The sequence below is a fragment of the Rhinoderma darwinii genome, chromosome 1, assembly GCF_050947455.1.
Source record: "Rhinoderma darwinii isolate aRhiDar2 chromosome 1, aRhiDar2.hap1, whole genome shotgun sequence".
NCBI classification, from domain to species: Eukaryota; Metazoa; Chordata; class Amphibia; order Anura; family Rhinodermatidae; genus Rhinoderma; species Rhinoderma darwinii.
This window is the reverse complement of record NC_134687.1, coordinates 34,854,417-34,876,006: the sequence shown is the minus strand read 5'-3', so window position 1 is coordinate 34,876,006 and position 21,590 is coordinate 34,854,417. Positions and strand designations below refer to the sequence as shown.

The window sequence follows — 21,590 nt, the reverse complement described above, 5'->3', positions numbered from 1 at the left end:
GATTGAGTCCTCTGGTGATAATGTTTTCCTTAAAGGCTGTGTTCACCTTTTTGAATGTCGTTTTTTATATAATATATATATATATATATATGTGTGTGTGTGTATTAAATCAATGTGTTTTGTGTTTTTAAGCACTTTTCTATTTGACAGTTATTAAAAAATGTTTTACTTTTTAACTATACATCTTCTATGTATCCTGTATACATAGAAGCTGAATTGTTCTTTCTCAGCCGAATCAGTCAGTTCAGGTGAACTGACTTCTCGGATGAAAGTGGGTTGATCCACCTAATATCGTTCACATCTAAGTGCATAACTTGGATGCGAACGATATTGGGTGAATACTGTGTGTCAGAGATACACTGGATCTTCTCTCAGCCGAGCCGTCGGTTCAGCTGAACTGACGGATTGGCAGAGAGAGAACGATACAGCTTCTATGTATACAGGATACATAGAAGCTGATTCATAAAAAAGAAAAAAAATTATAAAAGTCAATTCGAAAAGTACTTAAAACCACATTGATTGAAAGGAATTTTTTATTTTTTTTAATTCAAAGTGTACATAGCCTTTAAAGAAGTAGGAGAGATCTGAGTAGTGAGGTCGGTGAGAACATAAAATTCTAATGACATTTTGCATCATGTGTTCAGCTGGTAGACATGGTATTTAAGCTGGGGTTGTAGGCTCGCTCAGGTCTCTTCGCTTGGTTTAGTGATCTCTTTTGGTAAATGTTATGTGAATTATTACTCTTCCTCACTGATATCATGAGAATCCTAGCTAAATTTACTACTTAGGAACTTTTAATTTAAAGGCTATATACACATCACCAACTAATTTTGTGTTATTACCTCAATGTATCTGAAATAAAAAATGAAGCAACTTTACAAATAGTCTTGATTAAAATCTCATATGCTTTTGTTTATACAGCTCTTCACCTATGTGTCTCAATAGTAACAGACTACAAACAAGCCCTGTGTAGTCTGAGCCTCTGTCATACTCCCTTCCATCTATCCTTGGCTGTAGCCAAGTCTAAGGACGTCGCTATCGTCCGAAACGCGTAGGCTTTACAGGATCATATTTTCCCACTATCTACACACCAGGACCATACTCTAATGGACTTTTAATGAAAATTAAATTAAACTTGGAAAATTTTTCCATTTTACCTCTACCGAAGCGCTGGATTTAACCTCCTTGTTACCTCTACTATCTACTAGCTTATTTAACAATATTTTGAGCTCCTGGAGATGCAGTTGCTTGGCGCTCATAAATACATACTTGTAGATACGAAGGTGGTGAGCATGTGCTTATTATAGGCCTTTTACAGGTTAAATAAAAGAAGATGTAGGGGACAGATGGAAGAGAGTATGACTGCAGGCTCAGACTACACAGGGTGTGCTTGTAGTCTGTTACCATGGAGACACATCGGTCAGCTGCAAAAACAAAACGTTCGGTTATTCCAAAGTTGTTTCCTTTTTTTTTTTATTTTTTTTTTATATATTTTTTTTTTTAATAAAACCGTTAAAACCAAGGATATCTTGTACAACAAATTGCAGCCTTTTTTTTCTCCCCCTCACTGCAGATGGTCATTGTCATTTACTCTGTAACATGTAACTAGTAATCTACTTATAATTTCCTATATGGGCAATGCAATTGCTCTATAGTGATGGTATAAAATGTGAAAAATTGTGCAGATGGTAAAAAAAAAACTGTATGTGTACACTGATCTAATGTTTTACAGATATCATGGCTACTTCTATAGTTACTACATCAAAAATATGTACTGCACTTAATCTACTGGGTATAGAAACCTTGCGAGTACTGATGTAGCGCAATTTGGCACTCAAAGGGGTTGTCCAGCCACATCACTTCTTTTACAAAGAGCTTTTATTGCTATAAAATAACAAAATAAGTAATACTCCCCTTACCAAACCCCTGCTACAATTCCTGTACTGACGCCTCCCGGGTCCCCCGCCGGTCTCTGCTCTTACTGCTCCACCGCCGGAGCGGTGACGTGTTGACACCACTGAGGTCACTGCTGCGGCCAGCGTTCGACACGTCACCGCCGGAGCAAGAAGAACAGAGACCGGCGGTTATCTTCTCGGTGAGTTCTTGTACGGCACACAGGAAACCTCGGCTCTATTACATCTATAGGTCCAGAGAATATCTCTCCTGTTAGTCAATCATGCTTACAAGGCCCAAAGATAAAAGCTGTGATCAGCCAACGTTAAAGCCCCTTGAGCACGTTTTAATCTCATTGCGGTTTCATCCACATCCGCTATTGATGCAGACACCTTTTGTGATTCTTGCAGAATATACCATTTAATTAATCCTCTTGCTCGGTCCATGCTCTCAGATTGAAAGATTACATTAAAATACAATTCCAATCAGGTTGAGCGCGTACGTGTCAGAGTAGCTTTTGTTTGTTAAGATAAAGCATTGGACAGAATCTTGGAGATTTGTCAGAGCAGAAACCATTAAAGACCGGATATAAAGATTTAGTGGAAAGATCAGAAAAATTGCGCCAGAGGCAGCCGGTAAAAACTTCAGAGTAAGAGTAGTGTTTTGCTTGATGTTTGCTGAAGGATTTTAGTAAGTAATACTTGCTCTTTTCAGGGTGAGGTGCAGGTGATGATGACAAAGTGAAGGTCTTAAAGGGTTTGTATAAGCTGCTAGCAAATGACTTTCACAAATGTAATCCTCAACCTTCACTGACCTTTATTTTATAGCCAAACGGGCATTTACGAGCAACACGAGAAGTCAACACAAACTCTGTGGGTTCAATCTTCTTTTTTTTTTAATTTTTTTTATATATATATTTTGTAATTCAATTTTTTTTTTCTTAGGCCTCATGCACACTTCAGTTTTTTCCTTCAGGGTGCTATCCGTTTTTGTCACCGATAGCACCCTGAACCCATTAATTTCAATGGGGCCATGCACACTTCAGTTTTTTTTTTTTTTTTGTTTTTTTGAAATCAATAAATTTTTTATTGAAAAAAATTTTACAACTTTTTTTCAAACAATAAAGAAAACCATCCTTGGTCCCAGAACATGGACCTGCGTACAATAATACATACATGTGATATGTAATTGAAGGATATACATAATCATAACCAGAAAACAACAACAAAAGAACGTAAGAACTTCACTATGCCATTTTCAAACCAATGTTAATATTAAATATGTCATATTGCTAGCGATCTTTCTGCACTTAAGTGTAATACTTCGAATTTACCCAAAGCTCCCAATACCGTGAATTCTTCGCATACCCAGAGGGAGATTGTAAAAGCATGGATTCATGATGACATGCTATATTTACCCTGCCTATCACCTCCGATAAAGAAGGGGAGATAGTTGATTTCCATGACTTAGCTATTGCCATTCTAGCAGCAATGAAAACATGGTGTATCAGTACCCGATGCTCCGCCATTATGTCTTCCAAGCCAATGTCTAAAATAGCTAATTCTGGGCAGAACATCATAGGTTCTCCTATAATTTCAAGAATGAGGCAAAATACCTCCCTCCACAGTACCCCCACCCTAGGGCAGGACCACCACATATGCAACGTGGAACCCAGGGAACCACATCCTCTCCAGCAGCCATTAGAACTGCCTTGGAATATGTGTGCACATCTGGAAGGAGTTAGGTACCATCTCATGTGGATTTTACGGGAGAGTTCAATATGGTTAACACATTTGGAGTGACGAGTAATCCAACTAGAAGCTTTCATCCATTGTGCCATGGAAAACGTCGAACCCATCTCCTGTTCCCATCGTAATATGTGAGCTGTCTTCCCTGAGGACTGTTTTTTCAAAATTAGATCATAACTACAAGCTAGACCCTTACTGTGACCTTGCCATTTAAACAGGAATTTATGATATGGGGAAAGAATTTTGGGTTGAGCTGGGATGGCTATAGTTTGTATCATATGACGTATCTGGAGATACTGGTAAAACATGGATTTATTTACGTCATATTCCCTTACCAACTGCTCAAAGGATTTGAAGTGTTTTCCCTCATATAAATCTGAGAGAGCTGTTACACCCAGCGATTCCCATGTCTGCAAAAATACATGTGGGACCAAAGGTTGAAACGCTTGCAATGGTATATGATCATTAGATAAGTACACCCAGCGATTTGCGCATACCTCTAATTTCCAGCATTTCAGTGCATCAGATGTGGTTACCAAGACCACCTTAGACCTATCTGTCCCCACATATGTCGCGGCCATCAGATTACGAATGGAGGAACGGGGAAACATCTCATTTTCCAACTGGGCCCAAAGTGACGGAGCCGAGGAGTTCCATAACGAACCTAACTGGTCTAGGATGGCTGCTACGTTATATGCCGTTACCTCTGGGACTCCCAAACCCCCTTCCTTAACCCCTTCCCGCTCCTTGACGTACTATTACGTCATGGCAGCTGTATCGTTCGCGCTCCATGCCGTAATAGTACGTCACGGGAGTAACGGCCGTTTCGGCCGTCCTCCCGACACATACAGGAGCTGTGACGCTGCTGTCTTTTTCAGCAGCTGTCACAGCTCCTACAGCGGGGACCGATCGCTGTGTCCCCGCTGATTAACCCCTTAAAAGCCGCGTTCTATAGAGATCGCGGCTTTTTAGGGGTTAAGCTGCCATCGCCGGCCTGCTACGCGATAGCGGCCGGCGATGGTGACTATGGCAACCGGACACCAAACAATGGCGTCCGGCTATGCCATAGACGGAAGCCTAGTGGGTCCTGACAACGTCAGGACCCACTATGCTTGCTGTCAGTGAGTAGCTGACAGTTCTAATACACTGCACTACGCATGTAGTGCAGTGTATTAGAATAGCGATCAGGGCCTCCTGCCCTCATGTCCCCTAGTGGGACAAAGTAATAAAGTAAAAAAAAAGTTAAAAAAAGATGTGTAAAAATAAGAAAATAAAAGTTTAAAAAGTATTAAAAGTAAAAATCCCCCTTTTTCCCTTATCAGTCCTTTATTATTAATAAAAATATATAAAAAACAAATAAACTATACATAATTGGTATCGCCGCGTCCGTAACGGCCTGAACTACAAAATTATTTCATTATTTATCCCGCACGGTGAACGCCGTAAAATAAAATAATAATAAACCGTACCACAATCACAATTCTTTGGTCACTTCACCTCCCAAAAAATGGAATAAAAAGAGATCAAAAAGTCGCATGTACCTAAAAATGGTACTGATCGAAACTACAGTTCGTTACGCAAAAAATAAGTCATCGCACGGCTTTATTGATTGAAAAATAAAAAAGTTCTGGCTCTTAGAATAAGGTAACACAAAAAGTAAATGATTGTTTACAAAACGTATTTTATTGTGCAAACGCCATAAGACATAAAAAAAAGCTATAAACATCTGGTATCGCCGTAATCGTATCGCCCCGCAGAATAAAGTGAATATGTCATTTATAGCGCACGGTGAACGCTGTAAAAAAAAACGAAAAAAAAAACAATCGTACAATTGCTGTTTTTTAGTCACCACGCCACCTAAAAATAGAATAAAAACTGATCAAAAAGCCGCATGCACCCCAAGAAAACTACAATGGATTCCTCAAGGGGTCTAGTTTCCAAATTGGGGTCACTTTTGGGGGGTTCCCAATGTTTTGGCACCACAAGACCTCTTCAAACCGGACATGGTGCCTAATAAAAAAGAGGCTTCAAAATCCACTAGGTGGTCCTTTGCTTCGGAGGCCGGCGCTTCAGTCCATTACCGCCCGAGGGCCACATGTGGCATATTTCGCAAAACTGCAGAATCTGGGCAATAAGTATTAAGTTGCGTTTCACTGATAAATCCTTTTGTGTTATAAAAAAAATGGTATAAAGAGCATTTTCTGACAAAAAAAAAATGTAAATTTCACCTCTACTTTGCTCTAAATTTTTGTGAAACACCTAAAGGGTTCATAAACTTTCTAAATGCTGTTGTGAATACTTTGAGGGGTCTAGTTTCTAAAATGGGGTATTTCATAGGGGTTTCTAATATATGGGCCCCTCAAAGCAACTTCAGAACTGAACTGGAACCTAAAAAAATAAATAAATGAGGCAATACTTCGCTTCTTACATTATACTGATAATGAGCCGTGCCCACCCCGAGATGACCCCAGTTTTGACCGTGTGTATAAACGGAGACCCCTATTAGACCGTTCCAGTGCCCGGTTTTCCCAAGCATTCACCCCCAAGAAGTGTATTTCTATTGATGAGTCTCTGGTACATTTTAAAGGGAGGGTTCAATTCCGCCAGTACCTGCCGGGTAAGAGGGCAAGGTATGGCGTGAAGATGTATAAGCTGTGAGAGTGCATCCGGGTATACCTACAGATTTAGGCTATATGAAGGAAAGGCCACCCCCAAACCAGACTGCATCCTGGACTACAATAGGTACATGGGAAGGATGGACTTGTAAGATCAAGCCCTGAAGCCCTACAGCGCCATGCGGTGTGGTATAAGAAGCTGGCCGGGCACATCATACAGAGGGCATTGTACAATGCGTACATGCTACGTCGATGTGCAGGCCAGACGGGAACTTTCCTGGAATTTCAAGAGGTGATTATCAAGAACCTAATCTTTAGGGACCAAGAAGGGGGGGCACCCAGTACTTCTGGAAGCGGGCCCACACGCATCGTACCAGGGCAACACTTTCCAGGAGAAGTTCCCCAAACTGGCAAGAAGGGAAAAAGTCAAAAGAGGTGCAAAGTCTGCTATAAGAGGGCGATAAGGGATGACACAATATATCAATGTGACACGTGTCCCGAATAACCAGAGCTCTGTATGAAAGTGTTTTAAAATTTATCATACATCCCTTGGTTTATAATTTACCCCAATTTTACTTACCCTGATGCACTCCACACAGCTTATCCCCCCTCGTCTTTCCCCTCTGAGCCCGGCTGTGTACCCAGGCAGCTGATAACAGCCACATGTAGGGTATTGCCATACCCGGGAGAACCCACATTACAGTTTATGGGGTGTAGGTCTCCGGTCAAAATGCTCACTACACCTCTAGATGAATGCCTTAAGGGTGTAGTTTTTAAAACGGGGTCACTTCTTGCGGGTTTCAACTGTACTGGTACCTCAGGGGCTTCTGCATACATGACTTCGAACTAGAAGATCCCCAGTAGGCCAAATGGTGGTCCTTTCCTTCTGAGCCCTCCCATGGGCCCAAACGGCAGTTTATCACAACAAATGGGGTATTGCGGCACTCAGAACAAATTGCGCAACAGAATGGGGTATTTTTTTTCTTGTGAAAATAAGACATTTTCAGCCAAAACTACATATTATTTGAAAAAAATAATTTTGTTTTCATTCCCAGCCCAATTCAAATAAGTTCTGTGAAAAAACTATGGGGTCAAAATGGTCAACACCCATAAATGAATTCCTTGAGGGGTGTAGTTTCCAAAATGGGGTCATTTGTGGTGGGTTTCTATTGCTTTGACACCTCTGGGGCTCTGCAAATGCGACATGGCACCCGAAAACCAATCCAGCAAAATCTGTACTCCAACAAACACACAGCGCTCCTTTCCTTCTGAGCCCTCCCATGGGACCAAACGGCAGTTTATCACCACAAATGGGGAATTGCCGCACTCAGGACAAATTGGGCAACAAAATGGAGTATTTTATTTCTTGTGAAAATAAGAATTTTCGAGCTAAAATGACATATTCTTGGAAAAAATATATATTTTTTTAATTCCCAGCCCAATTCAAATAAGTTCTGTGAAGAAACTATGGAGTCTAAATGGTCACATTACCCATAAATGAATTCCTTGAGGGGTGTAGTTTCCAAAATGGGGTCACTTTTGGTGGGTTTCCATTGCTTTGATACCTCTGAGGCTCTGCAAATGCGACATGGCACCCGAAAACCAATCCAACAAAATCTAGACTCCAACAAACATATAGCGCTCCTTTCCTTCTGAGCCCTCCCATGGGCCCAAACGGCAGTTTATCACCACAAATGGGGTATTGCCACACTAACGACAAATTGGGCAACAAAATGGGGTATTTTGTTCCCTGTGAAAATAAGAAATTTTGATCACAAATGACATTTTATTGGAAAAAATGACATTTTTTTAATTTCAGAGCCCAATTCAAATACGTGCTGTGAAAAAACTGTGCGGTCAAAATGGTAACAACAACCCTAAATGAATTCCTTGAGGGGTGTAGTTTCCAAAATGGGGTCACTATTGGGGGATTCCTACTGTTTTGACACCTCAACACCTCTTCAAACCTGGCATGCTGCCTAAAATATATTCTAATAAAAAAGAGGACTCAAAATGCACTAGGTGCTTCTTTGCTTCTAGGGCTTGTGTTTTAGTCCACGAGCGCAGTAGGGCCACATGTGGGACATTTCTAAAAACTGCAGAATCTGGACAATACATATTTAGTAGTGTTTCTCTGGTAAAACCTTCTGTGTTACAGAAAAAAAATGAATAAAATTGAAATTCAGCAAGAAAAATGAAATTTGCAAATTTCACCTCCACTTTGCTTTAATTCCTGTGAAATGCCTGAAGGGTTAAAAAACTTTCTAACTGCTGTTTTGAATACTTTGAGGGGTCTAGTTTTTAAAATGGGGTGTTTTATCAGGGTTTCTAATACATAGGCCCCACAAATCCACTTCAGAACTCAAGAGGTACCTTTAAAAAAAAGGCTTTTGAAATTTTCTTAAAAATATGAGAAATTGCTGTTTATGTTCTAAGCCTTGTAACGTCCAAGAAAAATAAAAGAATGTTCAAAAAACGATGCCGATCTAAAGTAGACATATGGGAAATGTGAACTAGTAACTATTTTGGGTGGTATAACCGTCTGTTTTACAAGCAGATGCATTTAAATTCTGAAAAATGCAATTTTTTCAAAATTTTCTCTACATTTTGCAATTTTTCACCAATAAACACTGAATATATCGACCAAATTTTACCACGAACATGAAGCCCAATGTGTCACGAGAAAACAATCTCAGAATCGCTTGGGTAGGTTTAAGCATTCCGACGTTATTACCACATAAAGTGAAATATGTCAGATTTGAAAAATGGTCTCTGAGCCTTAAGGCCAAAACTAGGCTGCGTCCTTAAGGGGTTAACCTTCTGATACAATAAAGATTTGGCAACCCTTGCTCTTTTATTATTCCAGATGAACTGGAGAAACATATGTTGAATTTGAGAAGTGATGCTAGTAGGTATTAACAGTGGAATAGTCCTACAAAAATACAAGTATTTGGGAAGCAGTAACATTTTAACCAAATTGACTCTAGCAATCCAGGATAACTGGAACTTGTTCAGTCTTTCACACTCCAGACGTAAATCTGCTATTAGCCCTGAGTAATTTTCCTGCAGAAACCGAGACCACGAGGAGTAGAGTTTTATCCCCAGGTATGCCAACCCTGATTCTGCCCATGCCATATCAAAGTTGGACAAAGTGCGTTTCAATTGAGGCTCTACATGAATTGGTAACATCATGGACTTTGAGACATTTAATTTATAATATGATACCTCTGAAAACTTAGAAATGATGCTGAGTAATTCTGTCAGAGATATGAGGGGAGAAGTACAGGTCACAATAACATCATCTGCATATAATCCGATTTTGTGTTCTCTTCCTCCTACCCTTATACCCGAGATTTTTTTAGAATTTCGAATCATTTCTGCAAATGGTTCCATACATAGGGTAAAAATTAGTGGGGATAGAGGGCATCCCTGCCTAGTCCCATTAGTGATGTTAAAGGATCTAGAAAGAATCCTGGAAGACAGAACCCTAGCCGAGGGCGAGGAATATAGTGAAAGTATGGCTGATTTTATAAATGAATGGAAACCAAATTTGTCTAATGTGCTTTCCAGGTATTGCCAGTTAACACGGTCAAATGCCTTTTCGGCGTCTAGAGAAATAAAGAGGGAGGCACTTTTAGATTCTCTGGCTATCTGTATGAGATCTAACATCCTGCGTGTACCGTCACAAGCTTGCCGGCCCTTGACAAACCCTACTTGTTCTAGCGCTATTAGGGATGGTAAGCAATCATTCACTCTATTCGCCAATATTTTGGCATATAATTTTATATCGCAGTTTAATAGGGATATTGGACGAAAATTGGCCGGGGAATCAGGGGATTTACCCGGCTTAGGGAGTGTGACTATCGTGGCCTGTAACATCTCAGGGGGAGGTGCCTGCTTATTCGCGATACTCATAAAAGTGGAATGCATGTATGGAATCAACGAGTCTGCGAAAGTTCGGTAATACTCATTTGGCAGCCCATCCGGTCCCGGGGATTTATTTTGTTTGGATCGCAGAATGGTCAGTTTAATTTCTTCGACCGTAAAAGGGGAATTTAATTGACTGATTTGGGCCTCCGATAATGTTGGCAATTGAATTTGCCTTAAAAAAATCCTTCACCCCTGCTTCGGATACCACAGGGAGGTGTTTATCCTGATTTAGATTGTAAAGGGTACTGTAATAAGACGCAAATGTGTCGGTAATCTCCTGAGGATCATACACTTTTGTCCCTTCTGAAGTGTTCAACCATGAAATTTTGGATTTAGCAACATGCTGTTTCACTCTTTTTTCCAGAATTCTACTTGGTCTGTCACCTTGGATATAGAAGTTCCATTTGAGTTTTTTTAAAGTTTTCTCATATAGGAAAAGTTGGTGGTTGCGCAGTTTGTCCCTAAAATGTCTTAGATCATCACGTAAGGTGGGAGACGGGGAAACTTTTAATTTTGCCTCTAATTTCTGTATGTTGTCGATAAGGAATTCAAATTCCTTATCTCTCGCCCTCTTTGCTTTAGCCGCAGCCTGAATAAACAGGCCTCTTACAAACGCCTTATGTGTACACCAGAGGAGTTCAGGTGATGAGGCCGATGGGCCATTAATCTCAAAAAATTCTTTCAAAGCTAAGTCTATTTTGGCTTGGAGATCTGGGGAATTTAATAAGAATGTGTTCAACCTCCAAGAAGAGCTCTGAGGTGTAATATAATGATCTGAAAGTTGAAGCATGATTGGTGCATGGTCCGACCAGGTTATCAGGCCAAGGGAGGAGGTCACCGAATTTGTTAACACTTCTCTATCCACCAGAAAATAGTCAATCCTAGAGTACACCTTATGTGGGGAAGAATAGAACGTGTAATCCCTTTCAGAAGCATGCTGGTATCGCCATACGTCATGTAAGTCTTCCTCTTGCACCCAAGAACTCAAGTCATGAGACAATCTAGTATTTCCCCCAGAGCGATCTATATCTTTGTTTACCACTATATTAAAATCCCCACATAATATTAAACCCCCTTTCTGCACTGATTTAGCTTTTGACAGTACCTTTTTAAGGAAGGGAAGTTGTCGTACATTAGGGGCATAAACAGATACCAACGTGTATGAGAGGTTATCAATTTCACATACTAAAATAATAAATCTACCCTGTGGATCAGAAACAACAGAAATGCATTTAAAAGCTAGTGACTCTTTTACCGCAATAATTACCCCCGCCTTCTTTCCGCTGTTAGAGGCATAGTACACATGGGGAAATTTTTTATGTTTAAATAAATGGCAATCTTTCGAGGACAAATGTGATTCCTGCACACATATTACATCTCCCTTGGACTTGAACGCTTCTTTCCAAAGTAAAGATCTCTTGAAGGGAGAATTCAAGCCATGAGCATTTACAGAAAGTATTGTAAGACCCATTAAGACCTAAAAGAAAAGTAATTATGGTTATGGCATAGCAATGGAGAACCAACATAGAACATCCCACAACAGGAAACTTGAAAAAAACACCGAAATGAATATGCTATATAGCACATTCACTGCAACCAGGAAAATCCCTCTTGCAGGGAAAAGAAAAATGGAGGCAAAAGTTCAGCCTAAGAACTGTAGACAGAAAAGAACCGTCCACCTGAGAGCTCTGAAAGCCTTGAAGTGCCGTTCGAACCCTAGAAGCCTCAATTTTCAATCAGGCGGTCTCCGATCCGGTTTACTCCTTGCGTCCGACCACAATGGCGAAATCATCTCCGGCTTAGAAGGATTTCTGGGATGGGGATTTGAAGACAGGGACGCCATGAGCCCCCAAGAATTCAGCAGGTCTTTTGCCGAGGTAGGTGAGAGGCAGACATGGTGCGTGCCATTCCTGGTGATTATTAATTTTACTGGGAATCCCCATTTGTACAATATACCGTTATCTCTCAGAAGTTTTGTCATCACAGCAAAATCTTTTCGGCGTAGCATAGTCGCCGTTGATAAATCCGGGAATAAAGTAATGTCCTTAAAGCGGTCAGTTAGGTCCGGAGAGTTCTTCAATCCTCTGAGAAATTCATCCTTTACATGAAAGAAGTGGATTCGAGCAATTGTATCTCTTGGTAGGTGAGCGGCAATGTGCTTAGGTTTAGGGATTCTGTGAATCCTATCTATGGTGAGATCCAGGGCCGATTTTTGCGGTAAAACGATTCCCATAAGATCCGTGAGAAATTTTGCTAGTAGATCTGGTGTTACCGATTTCAGGTATACCTCTAATACGGACATTATTTCTTCTGGATCTATCCTCCAGATCCAAAACTTTGGTGGATAAACGCATAACTTCTTCCTCCAGAGTGTAGTTCGCATCTATGAGCGAGTTATGAGATTTCACAAATTCCTCCAATTTATGCTCCACATGATCGGTCCGCGAGGCAATGGCTTGAATATCTACTCTTAAGTCTCCAATAACTTGCCGTAAATCTGATTGAATTGAGTCTCTCAAAGAATTCAGCAGACGTTTTATCATATGCTCAGAAACAGGCTGAGATTCCATGTCATCCTGCATGTCACGTTCTACAGATGCGTCCCTAGAAGATGGAGCAGGGGAGGAGGGAGGGATATTCGGCGGTTCACCACCACTTGTTGAGAAGAGGACGAGGGAAAAAACTCTGTGAGCTTAGACGGCTTTGCTTTAGTATTTCTTTTAGATGTGCCCCCCATTATGACACAGGAAATCGCTGTTTGATTCTAAGCTGCAACAATACTGAAATATCTTCCACAGAAGACCAATGTAATATAAGTAAATCTTCAGGTATTCTCTTCTTGGAAGCGTAATATTACTCCAACAGGATTTAATCAGTGTCAGGGAAGATGCAGTGCAGTGTCTCACTCTCTGTAATGTATAGATACACTTTTGTTGTTGCCACTCCCAGCCCTGTGGATGTCTGCTGCTGGCAATCTGAGTTAAGATGGCAGCTGGGGGAGGGGGGGGTCGTTTTCCCTGCAGGAGATTTTAGCTGAAAATCCTCTCCCTGTGCTCTACTCCTCCTTAACTGTCGGCCAGCACCTCAAGATGTGCCCTGCTCCCTCCTCACTCACCCTGACAAGACGCTGTTCACTGCCTTCCCAGCCGTTCCTGCACTTTCGCGCCGTTAGGAGGAGGGGAAGAAGAAGGAGAAGATGGCCGCCACCTTCCTCAGCCTCCACGATACAAGGGCCAGACCTTTTACCGGCGCCGGAGCCGCTCCCCGGCACGCTGGACGGGACTCTGAGCGCTGCCGCGATTCTCTCCACCGACCAGGCAGCAGGTAAGTCAGCTTTGTCAGGTTTATTTGAGCCGGATTTGGCTTTCACCTCAGGAGCTCAGCGGTTATGCGACTCCTTCCATGTCCGTCCAGGCCACGCCCGCCCACACTTCAGTTTTTTTGACGGTCCGTTGTTCCGTTCCGTTCCAAAGTAGAGCATGTCCTACTTTGGTCCGAGAATCCGTGACCGTGAGGCCCATGCAAGTCAATGGGGCCGTCAAAAAAAACTGAAGGCACACGGAAGGCATCCGTGTGCCGTCCGTGTGTGACGGAGCCGTTGCCTAGCAACCGCCGGGCGGGCAGAAAAACATTAGAAAAATATTACACTAATCGGCAGCCACTTGTCTCTATCAATAACTGATGAAAAGAGGCTGCTGATTAAAAATAAAATAAAAAGCATTTCATACGTACCTGGTCGTTGTCTTGGTGACTAATCCCTCTTCTTCCTCCAGTCCGACCTTCTTTTGTGACGCGGCAGCCTGTGATTGGCTGCAGCGGCGACATAGATTGAACGTCATCGCTGGAGGCCGGACAGGAGGAATGTAAGTATGAACTTTTTTTTATTTTTTTTATTACATTAAAATTGTATTTTCCGCGCGCCAAGCATGGTACTGTCACCCTGGACAGTACCATGCTCAGCAAACGGAAACACGGAGTGCACACGGACACCACACGGCCGCTAAAACGGGTTCACGGACCCGTCAAAAGCGGCCGTGAAAACTGTGACGTAAGTGTGCACGGGGCCTTAATCATGTTATCACGTCTGTGGAATAGTTTCAGGCTTGGACATGGTGACTTTTGGCCTCTGTAAAATCTTCGGTTACTGCAACCTCAATGTTTCTTTATGGGAGAATGAAGTTGAGGGACAATTGCAAGACATCTGAAATCCAACACAATTTTGCCAAGATCATAGCCATATCCCTAAAAGGGTTCCTAGTTTGTAACCTCTCTTGCATATGGACGGTTTATTCTTTTAGTAAGCAACATCATTTTTGGTATATAGGTAGCCTAACTTTTTTTTTTTTTTTTTCGAACAATCTCTTCCACCATCCATGAGCAAGGATGGGCTCTTCTGGTATTTGAGAAAGGGTACAGACTTAGGGTATGTGCACACACACTAATTACGTCCGTAATTGACGGACGTATTTCGGCCGCAAGTACCGGACCGAACACAGTGCAGGGAGCCGGGCTCCTAGCATCATACTTATGTACGATGCTAGGAGTCCCTGCCTCGCTGCAGGACAACTGTCCCGTACATAAGTATGATGCTAGGAGCCCGGCTCCCTGCACTGTGTTCGGTCCGGTACTTGCGGCCGAAATACGTCCGTCAATTACGGACGTAATTAGTGTGTGTGCACATACCCTTAGTATCATCTCGGATATAGACCGTATAGTATTTAAGTAAGCCATCGCATTTTCTAGTCTGTAGGTAACCCCAAGTTTATTTGAAGCCCTACCATCCACGACCAAGGATTGGCTCTCCTGGTACTCCTGAAACTGTTTATTTTGCTACCTCTCATATTTTATTTATTAATTTCCTTTCGGTAGCCCCAAGTTTTTGAAGCTTTTCCATCTATCTCTTCCACTAACAAGAATGGACTCTTCTGGTTCTCATGAGAGTCCAGACTTTATAATCTCTATTGCATATAGACAGTATATTATATTGGTAAGCAGAAGTTTTTTGTTGTTTTTTTTGGTTTTTTTTTTTGTTGTTTTTTTAAGCTGTTGTAACCCAGAAATAAGCCACTTAACTATTCTAAAATAGAAAATCGAGCATGGGAATATTGTAGGTGCATCAGTCCAATAACAAACCTGTAGAAATGAATACTATATAGTAGACTTTTAAATCAAACATGAGCTCAACGTATATCTAAAAAAAAAATATATATATATATATTAATACCTAACTCACGTCTCTGGTCAATCTGGTTTCTAGGTGGACAGTGCTTAACAACCATAGTTTTTCCCATGAAAGTGTTGGGCAACAAGACTCTAGCAACCGGTTTGTCACGGGTCTTCTGCTCAAAGCAAAATTTAACAAGGGGGTTTAACAGGACATAACCATCGTTCTATACTAAAAACAAATATCTAGATTGAGAACTATGGTTTTTTTTGTTGTGTTTTTTTGCTGGATGCCTCAGGATGGCATAGTGTAGTCTACTCTGTTAATCTATCCTACAAAAAAAGGTGTACTAGCCCAGTGGAGGCCAAAAGAACACTCTCTTTTCGCCCTCGTCAGGCTAAGGGAGCCCTATAGACATATTTAGCGTGTATGTCAGAAGTTTTCCTAACGTACCCGCTAAACGTAGGGCTAAAGCGCAATGTGCATCAGGCCTAATTCATGGTAAGTGCAGAAAGAATTGGTCAGCCCATAGTTTTTGGCCAAAGAACATTAGGGAAGATCCGTGTTCCAGTGAGTTTCCTCAAAACACTAGTACAGGGCTACACATCTGACTACTCAAGTCTCATGTTTTCATTGATTTCTTCTTCGTAATAGAAATCCACAAAAATGTTATCAGCCCCGATGAACATGAGATTAAGGCAGAAGACCTACACAGCAAACATACAGATCTAAAGGAGAAACTCCAAAGCATTAACCAAGGATTTGACCGTCTTCGAAAAATAAGTCATGAAGGTTACACTGGTGAAAGAGGTGAGTGTGTAAAGTCTACTTCATAATGGAAAACTGTTTTAGATATTGTCGGAATAATAATAATGGGAAACTGACCTTTTTGAAGTGTATTTTCTACTTTTTATACATTCTAGGTAAAAAGTTTTGGTTTTATAGCCTGCATTATACTTCAGAGCTGCATTCATAATTCTGCTGGAACCAGTCTACACCTTGTCAATAGACATCTTCATAAAACCTTACCTGAGCTACTCTAATTCAGGACGACTTTTAGCTTTTCCTACATTTACTGTACTTCACCTGACATAAAGACTACATTTCCTAGGATGCAAGCTCTATACAGACCCTAAACAAGCAGGGATTGCTGGTCGATTTCAGTTTAAAATCCTCCAAAATGAAGTTAGCTGTAAAATAATACAATTCAGAATCCATACAAGATACGTAATGCCATCTATCTGCAAATATACGAACTTTCTTGGTGTAGATTATATCTGTGTGCATGTTGATGTTCATATCTTATTTTTCAGAGTTGTTCTCATTTGTCTAATTATTTCAGATTTTAACGAGCCAAGAGTCAATGACTTGTGGGACATGGCAAGGATCGCAAATTTTTCTCAGAGCGAATTGGATTCCTTCAAGGTAAAGGGCTGTAACTAAACCAGCTATACTGCAGATCATTAGACCCCTGCTGTCTGGAGTCCTATTCCCTTTAGGCTATGTTCACACTGAGTTTTTTGCAGGCGGAATTTCTGCCTCAAAATTCCGTTTGGAAGTTTGAGGCAGATTTTCCTCTCCCTGCACACTGATTTTCGCTGCGTTTTTCGCCCGCGGCCAGTGAGCGCCGCGGGCATAAAATGCAGCGAAGTACGCTTTCTCTGCCTCCCATTGAAGTCAATGGGAGGTCAGAGACATAAATGCCCGAAGATAAGGCATGTCCCCTCTTTCTCCCGCGATGCGGTTTTACAGCTCACGGGAGAAAACCTGCCCCCGCCTCCCATTGAAATCAATGGGAGGCATTTTCGGGCCGTTTTTGACTCGTTTTATGGCGCGGTTTCCGCGTTAAAAAAAAAACTCAGTGTGAACATAGCCTAAATTTGTTTTTATATATAGATTTTGTTTTAATTAAGGAGGAACTGAAACATTTTGAAACAAAAATCGAGAAACATCAACATTATCAGAAGCAGCTTGAAATCTCTCATGAGAAACTGAAACACATTGCAGAGACTGGGGATAAGGAGCATATCCAGAAGAGCAAAGAGAAGTATAACGCCCTCACTGACCGGATCAAGGAGCTTGGTTACAAGGTCTGTACCCAAAAATGTATATCTTTACTTGGGCAATTTTATGTTTATTTGTATTAATTACATGTAATTGTATTATTAAAGGGGTATTCCGATCATACATTTATGACATCCTAATAGGACATGCCATCAATTTCTAATCAGTATGTCCAACCCCGGACTCCACAATTACTAAAACGAAGCAGCAATGGCTGTCTCCTGGCGCCTTGCCCTGTTGGGCACCGGTAGCCGCACCTGGTTACTATCTAAAGAACAACTTGGCAGACCAATTACAGTCATTTGGACCACCTAAACTATCTTTAATAAAGCTGTATCAATATTAAATAGGCAATAAACTAAATTACCCTTTTAGTAACACATAAATTGAAGACACAGAGGAGAGGGACGGTGGAAGGAGGTGGGGGATTGAAGCTGTAGTCAATCTACTTCAGCCTGTGTGTGCGACTCTTATAGTGAGCTTTGATGAACACCGCAGTAAGGAGACACCTGATTGGGCAAAGCACAGCTCTCTAGTTAAACCTGATCAGTATGCTTTAAAATGCTAAAGACAAAGGTTTTGGCCAAATACCTTTTTTTTTTTTTTTTTTTTTCCCATCATGCTTCAAGATGAAGCACATATTTTATATTCTCTATACGCTGGAAGGAGCTCATTGCATACAGATTTATATAGCTCCCATTGAGGTCAATACTAGCTGTATAAATCCATATTCAGTTAGCTCCCCCAGCCACTAAAACAGAGCTCTACTATACAGATAGATCAGGGAATCCCTGAATTTAGAACCTCGAAGAACGGATTGGTGGACATTATATATCACTGGTTAAACAGCAGCAACACATTGCACAGCCGTGTACAGAGATTGTCATCATTCACATGTGGCTCACGATCTAATTTGCACAAAATGACACACGGGCCAATTAACCATTCAGTATATTTTTGGAGTTACATTTTATGAAGGCATTTGGTAGAGCTTTCAGAGGGAAAGGGGTTTTGTACATTTTAAATGTCTGTGACCGCGTCTGGGTACCCATACAAGAGGCGGTTGTGCTTCACATATACTTCCCGCACGGCCGTATCGATCAACCGCAGCAATTCGTGGTAAAACTACTTGGGGTTATTGCCATGCAGCACAAAGGTGCGCAGACTTTTTAGGGTCAACCGAGATGGTCTATGTAAAATCCTCAGTCATTCCCTGGTAACATGTGGTCTGTCTGGTTTCTAAAGATGAAAGACCGGAAATAACCCAGCGTGTCCTTACCTTTTATGAGCTACAGTAGGAGGTTTATTATCACCAGTAAACACCATCTGAGTTCACCGTCGGTAAGATATTCTGCAGCTCTTGACATTTGTCTGATGTGGTCGAAGGGACCAGCATTGTTAATGTGCTGTATTTACATTGACATAAGAATGGGAATTAAATGGCACCTTGTACTATGAATTGATCCTGTCATGGTGTGGTTATGTGCGCATCATGTTGAATTTTAGTTATTAAATATTCTATTAACTGGTTTCTTGGCTTTATCTGTAGGTGTTAAAACTTGCTGGTAACCTATATGACCACCCAGTTGTCCTAGATTCTAAAATGGCAAATTCATCTAGTTATGCACTGATATAACCTCCATCTCTTATCGCTATTCAAGTCTTGTAAAGAAAAAAGCCCCACCGTGTATATTAAAAAATTTTATTAAACAATAAACACTGAGTCATTTGGATAAGTATATCTCAGTGTTTGTATAGATATTCACCGGAATCCGCATTTAACCTGGGCACAACAATAGTACGAGCCCCAAGAACACACCAGGGTCCGTGATCAAACACCGGAGTCTCCTAGTGCTGGGTCCACTACAATGCTGCTGTCCCCTATGCACCAATCCCACATACAAAAACGACCCTACGCGTTTCAAATACTCATCCTCAGGGGTCCGTATCTTGGTCACTCTGGCCTAATTACCAGCGATAAATATTCAGCAGCAGGTATTCTGCTGCGCATCACGGAAGGATGCTCGCGTCGATGTCAGCGGCATACCTGCTGCTGAATATTTATCGCTGGTAATTAGGCCAGAGTGACCAAGATACGGACCCCTGAGGATGAGTATTTGAAACGCGTAGGGTCGTTTTTGTATGTGGGATTGGTGCATAGGGGACAGCAGCATTGTAGTGGACCCAGCACTAGGAGACTCCGGTGTTTGATCACGGACCCTGGTGTGTTCTTGGGGCTCGTACTATTGTTGTGCCCAGGTTAAATGCTGATTCCGGTGAATATCTATACAAACACTGAGATATACTTATCCAAATGACTCAGTGTTTATTGTTTAATACATTTTTTAATATACACGGTGGGGCTATTTTCACAGAGGTGTGTTACCCCTGTTTTTAGCGAGTTACTATAATAAAAGGTATATTTTACTCAATTGTCACTTCAGTGAATTTACTAATTTTCTATATTGTGGGAGCACAATTATATACATCATTTAATACAGTGAATTTATTTCAAGTCTTGTAAAGCAAATTTCAATGGCACTGTATCACTAGTATTGTCACAGATTTCTTGTGGAAAACATCTGAGAGCAGTGTTGAAGAACATTTCATCCCCTTCGTATTTTTTCTTTAGGATTCAAGCTTATAGACCACCATTCGTGTCTTCTTTTACATTTCAGATGATGCTTTTCCCCTGAAGTCTGGTTGTGTGGTATTGGCCACCCCCTATAAAAGCAGTATGGATGTGTGGTATGGGCCACCCCCTATAAAAGCAGTATGGTTGTTTATTCTGGTCCGCCCCCTATAACAGCAGTCTGGCCTGGACCGCCCCCTATGACAGCAGTCTGGCTGTGTGGTCTGGACAGCCCCCTATGACAGCAGTCTGGACTGCCCCCTATAACAGCAGTCTGGCTGTATGGTCTGGACCGCACCCTATAACAGCAGTCTGGTTGTATAGTCTTGGTCACCCTCTATAACTGCAGTCTGTATAGTTTAAAGCCCCTCTTCATAACAGGAGTCTGGAGCTCCCCCTATATCGCCTATCTGTAAGTAAAAAAAAAAGAATATATATATATATATCTACTGTAAAACAGTAAATAGTAGACTTGGAGGAGGGGGATGCAGCTGCCGTTTCTCACTTTGTGTTTCAGTGAGACCGCATTGGAGGAGAGATGCAGCAGCAGCAGGGAGACAGGAAAATATTTGCTCTTCACATTTATATTCCAGATTGGCTTCCCTTCCCTTCATCTATCTGTTTTCTCATCCTGTGTAGGTAAAGAAGCATCTCCAGGACTTAACAAGCCGCTTGTCTAAAGATGGGCTTCCGCACAATGAACTGTGATCGAAATGGGAGGTGAAAACATAGACATTTCAATACACTAACATGGAAGGTCAAATCAAGTGTCTTTCCCACCGTTCTGCAAAAAGTGCCCTCGCTTCTTTCGGGATTGCAGGAAACTTGTTAGACCATCTCTCCATCTTGATACATTCCTTGTCTGTCCGAACACACTTCTTCCTCCTTTATTTTTTTTTATTATTAGAAAAGCAGAATCCGTATACCATATCACCTAACATTAGTAGAGTTTGACGAAATTCTGAATCATTAGTAGCCATGTTGTAGAAATCGGGATCTTCTGCAGTGTATTCATTCACCACGCTGCGTTTTTTTTGTATTTTTATTGAGCTGGATGACTTTAAGTTACATTTAGAGATTGGTTGATTGGGATAATAATTAAATATTTTCTATGAAAAAGTTGGTGTGTCTATATGTATGTAATTATCATTGAAATCTTGAAATTGTGTGATTTTATAATTTTTTTTTAATTAGTAGTTTTTGTGTTACTTTCCGACACACAGTTGTTGTGCTGACCTTGCTAGCGGACTATCATGAGCTATATATGTGCTTCTGCACTCTTTGGTTCCGTTTTTTGGAGCTTGTGCTTTGAGCAGATCATAAAATAGAAAAACTGATGACAAAAGGGTGTTAAAGATCATAGGTGGTCAGAAGATTGTTTTTCAATACGCTTGATATTATGACCTTGATAGCAATGGGTATGCTAAAATGTCCAAACCCAAGAAGCTGTTCACGTAATATTGACCAGGTAGTATGCACGTAGCGATAAAGATACAGCAGGCCTACAAATTGAAATGGGATCCATCGACCGTCCAATGCAGTAT

The 21,590-nt window shown here is 41.2% G+C and overlaps 1 protein-coding gene across 1 annotated transcript in view; it reads left to right on the top strand.

The window, feature by feature from the left end:
• Positions 1-21,166, top strand: part of LRPAP1 (LDL receptor related protein associated protein 1) — a 31,384-nt gene extending 10,218 nt beyond the window's left edge. The window contains exons 5-8 of the mRNA XM_075857474.1: positions 16,005-16,160; positions 16,693-16,775; positions 17,264-17,440; positions 20,686-21,166. Of these exons, the coding sequence (XP_075713589.1) occupies positions 16,005-16,160; positions 16,693-16,775; positions 17,264-17,440; positions 20,686-20,754 (485 nt within the window). The 3' untranslated portion in view covers positions 20,755-21,166. The remainder of the gene's footprint in view (positions 1-16,004; positions 16,161-16,692; positions 16,776-17,263; positions 17,441-20,685) is intronic.
• Positions 21,167-21,590: the final 424 nt, after the last annotated feature.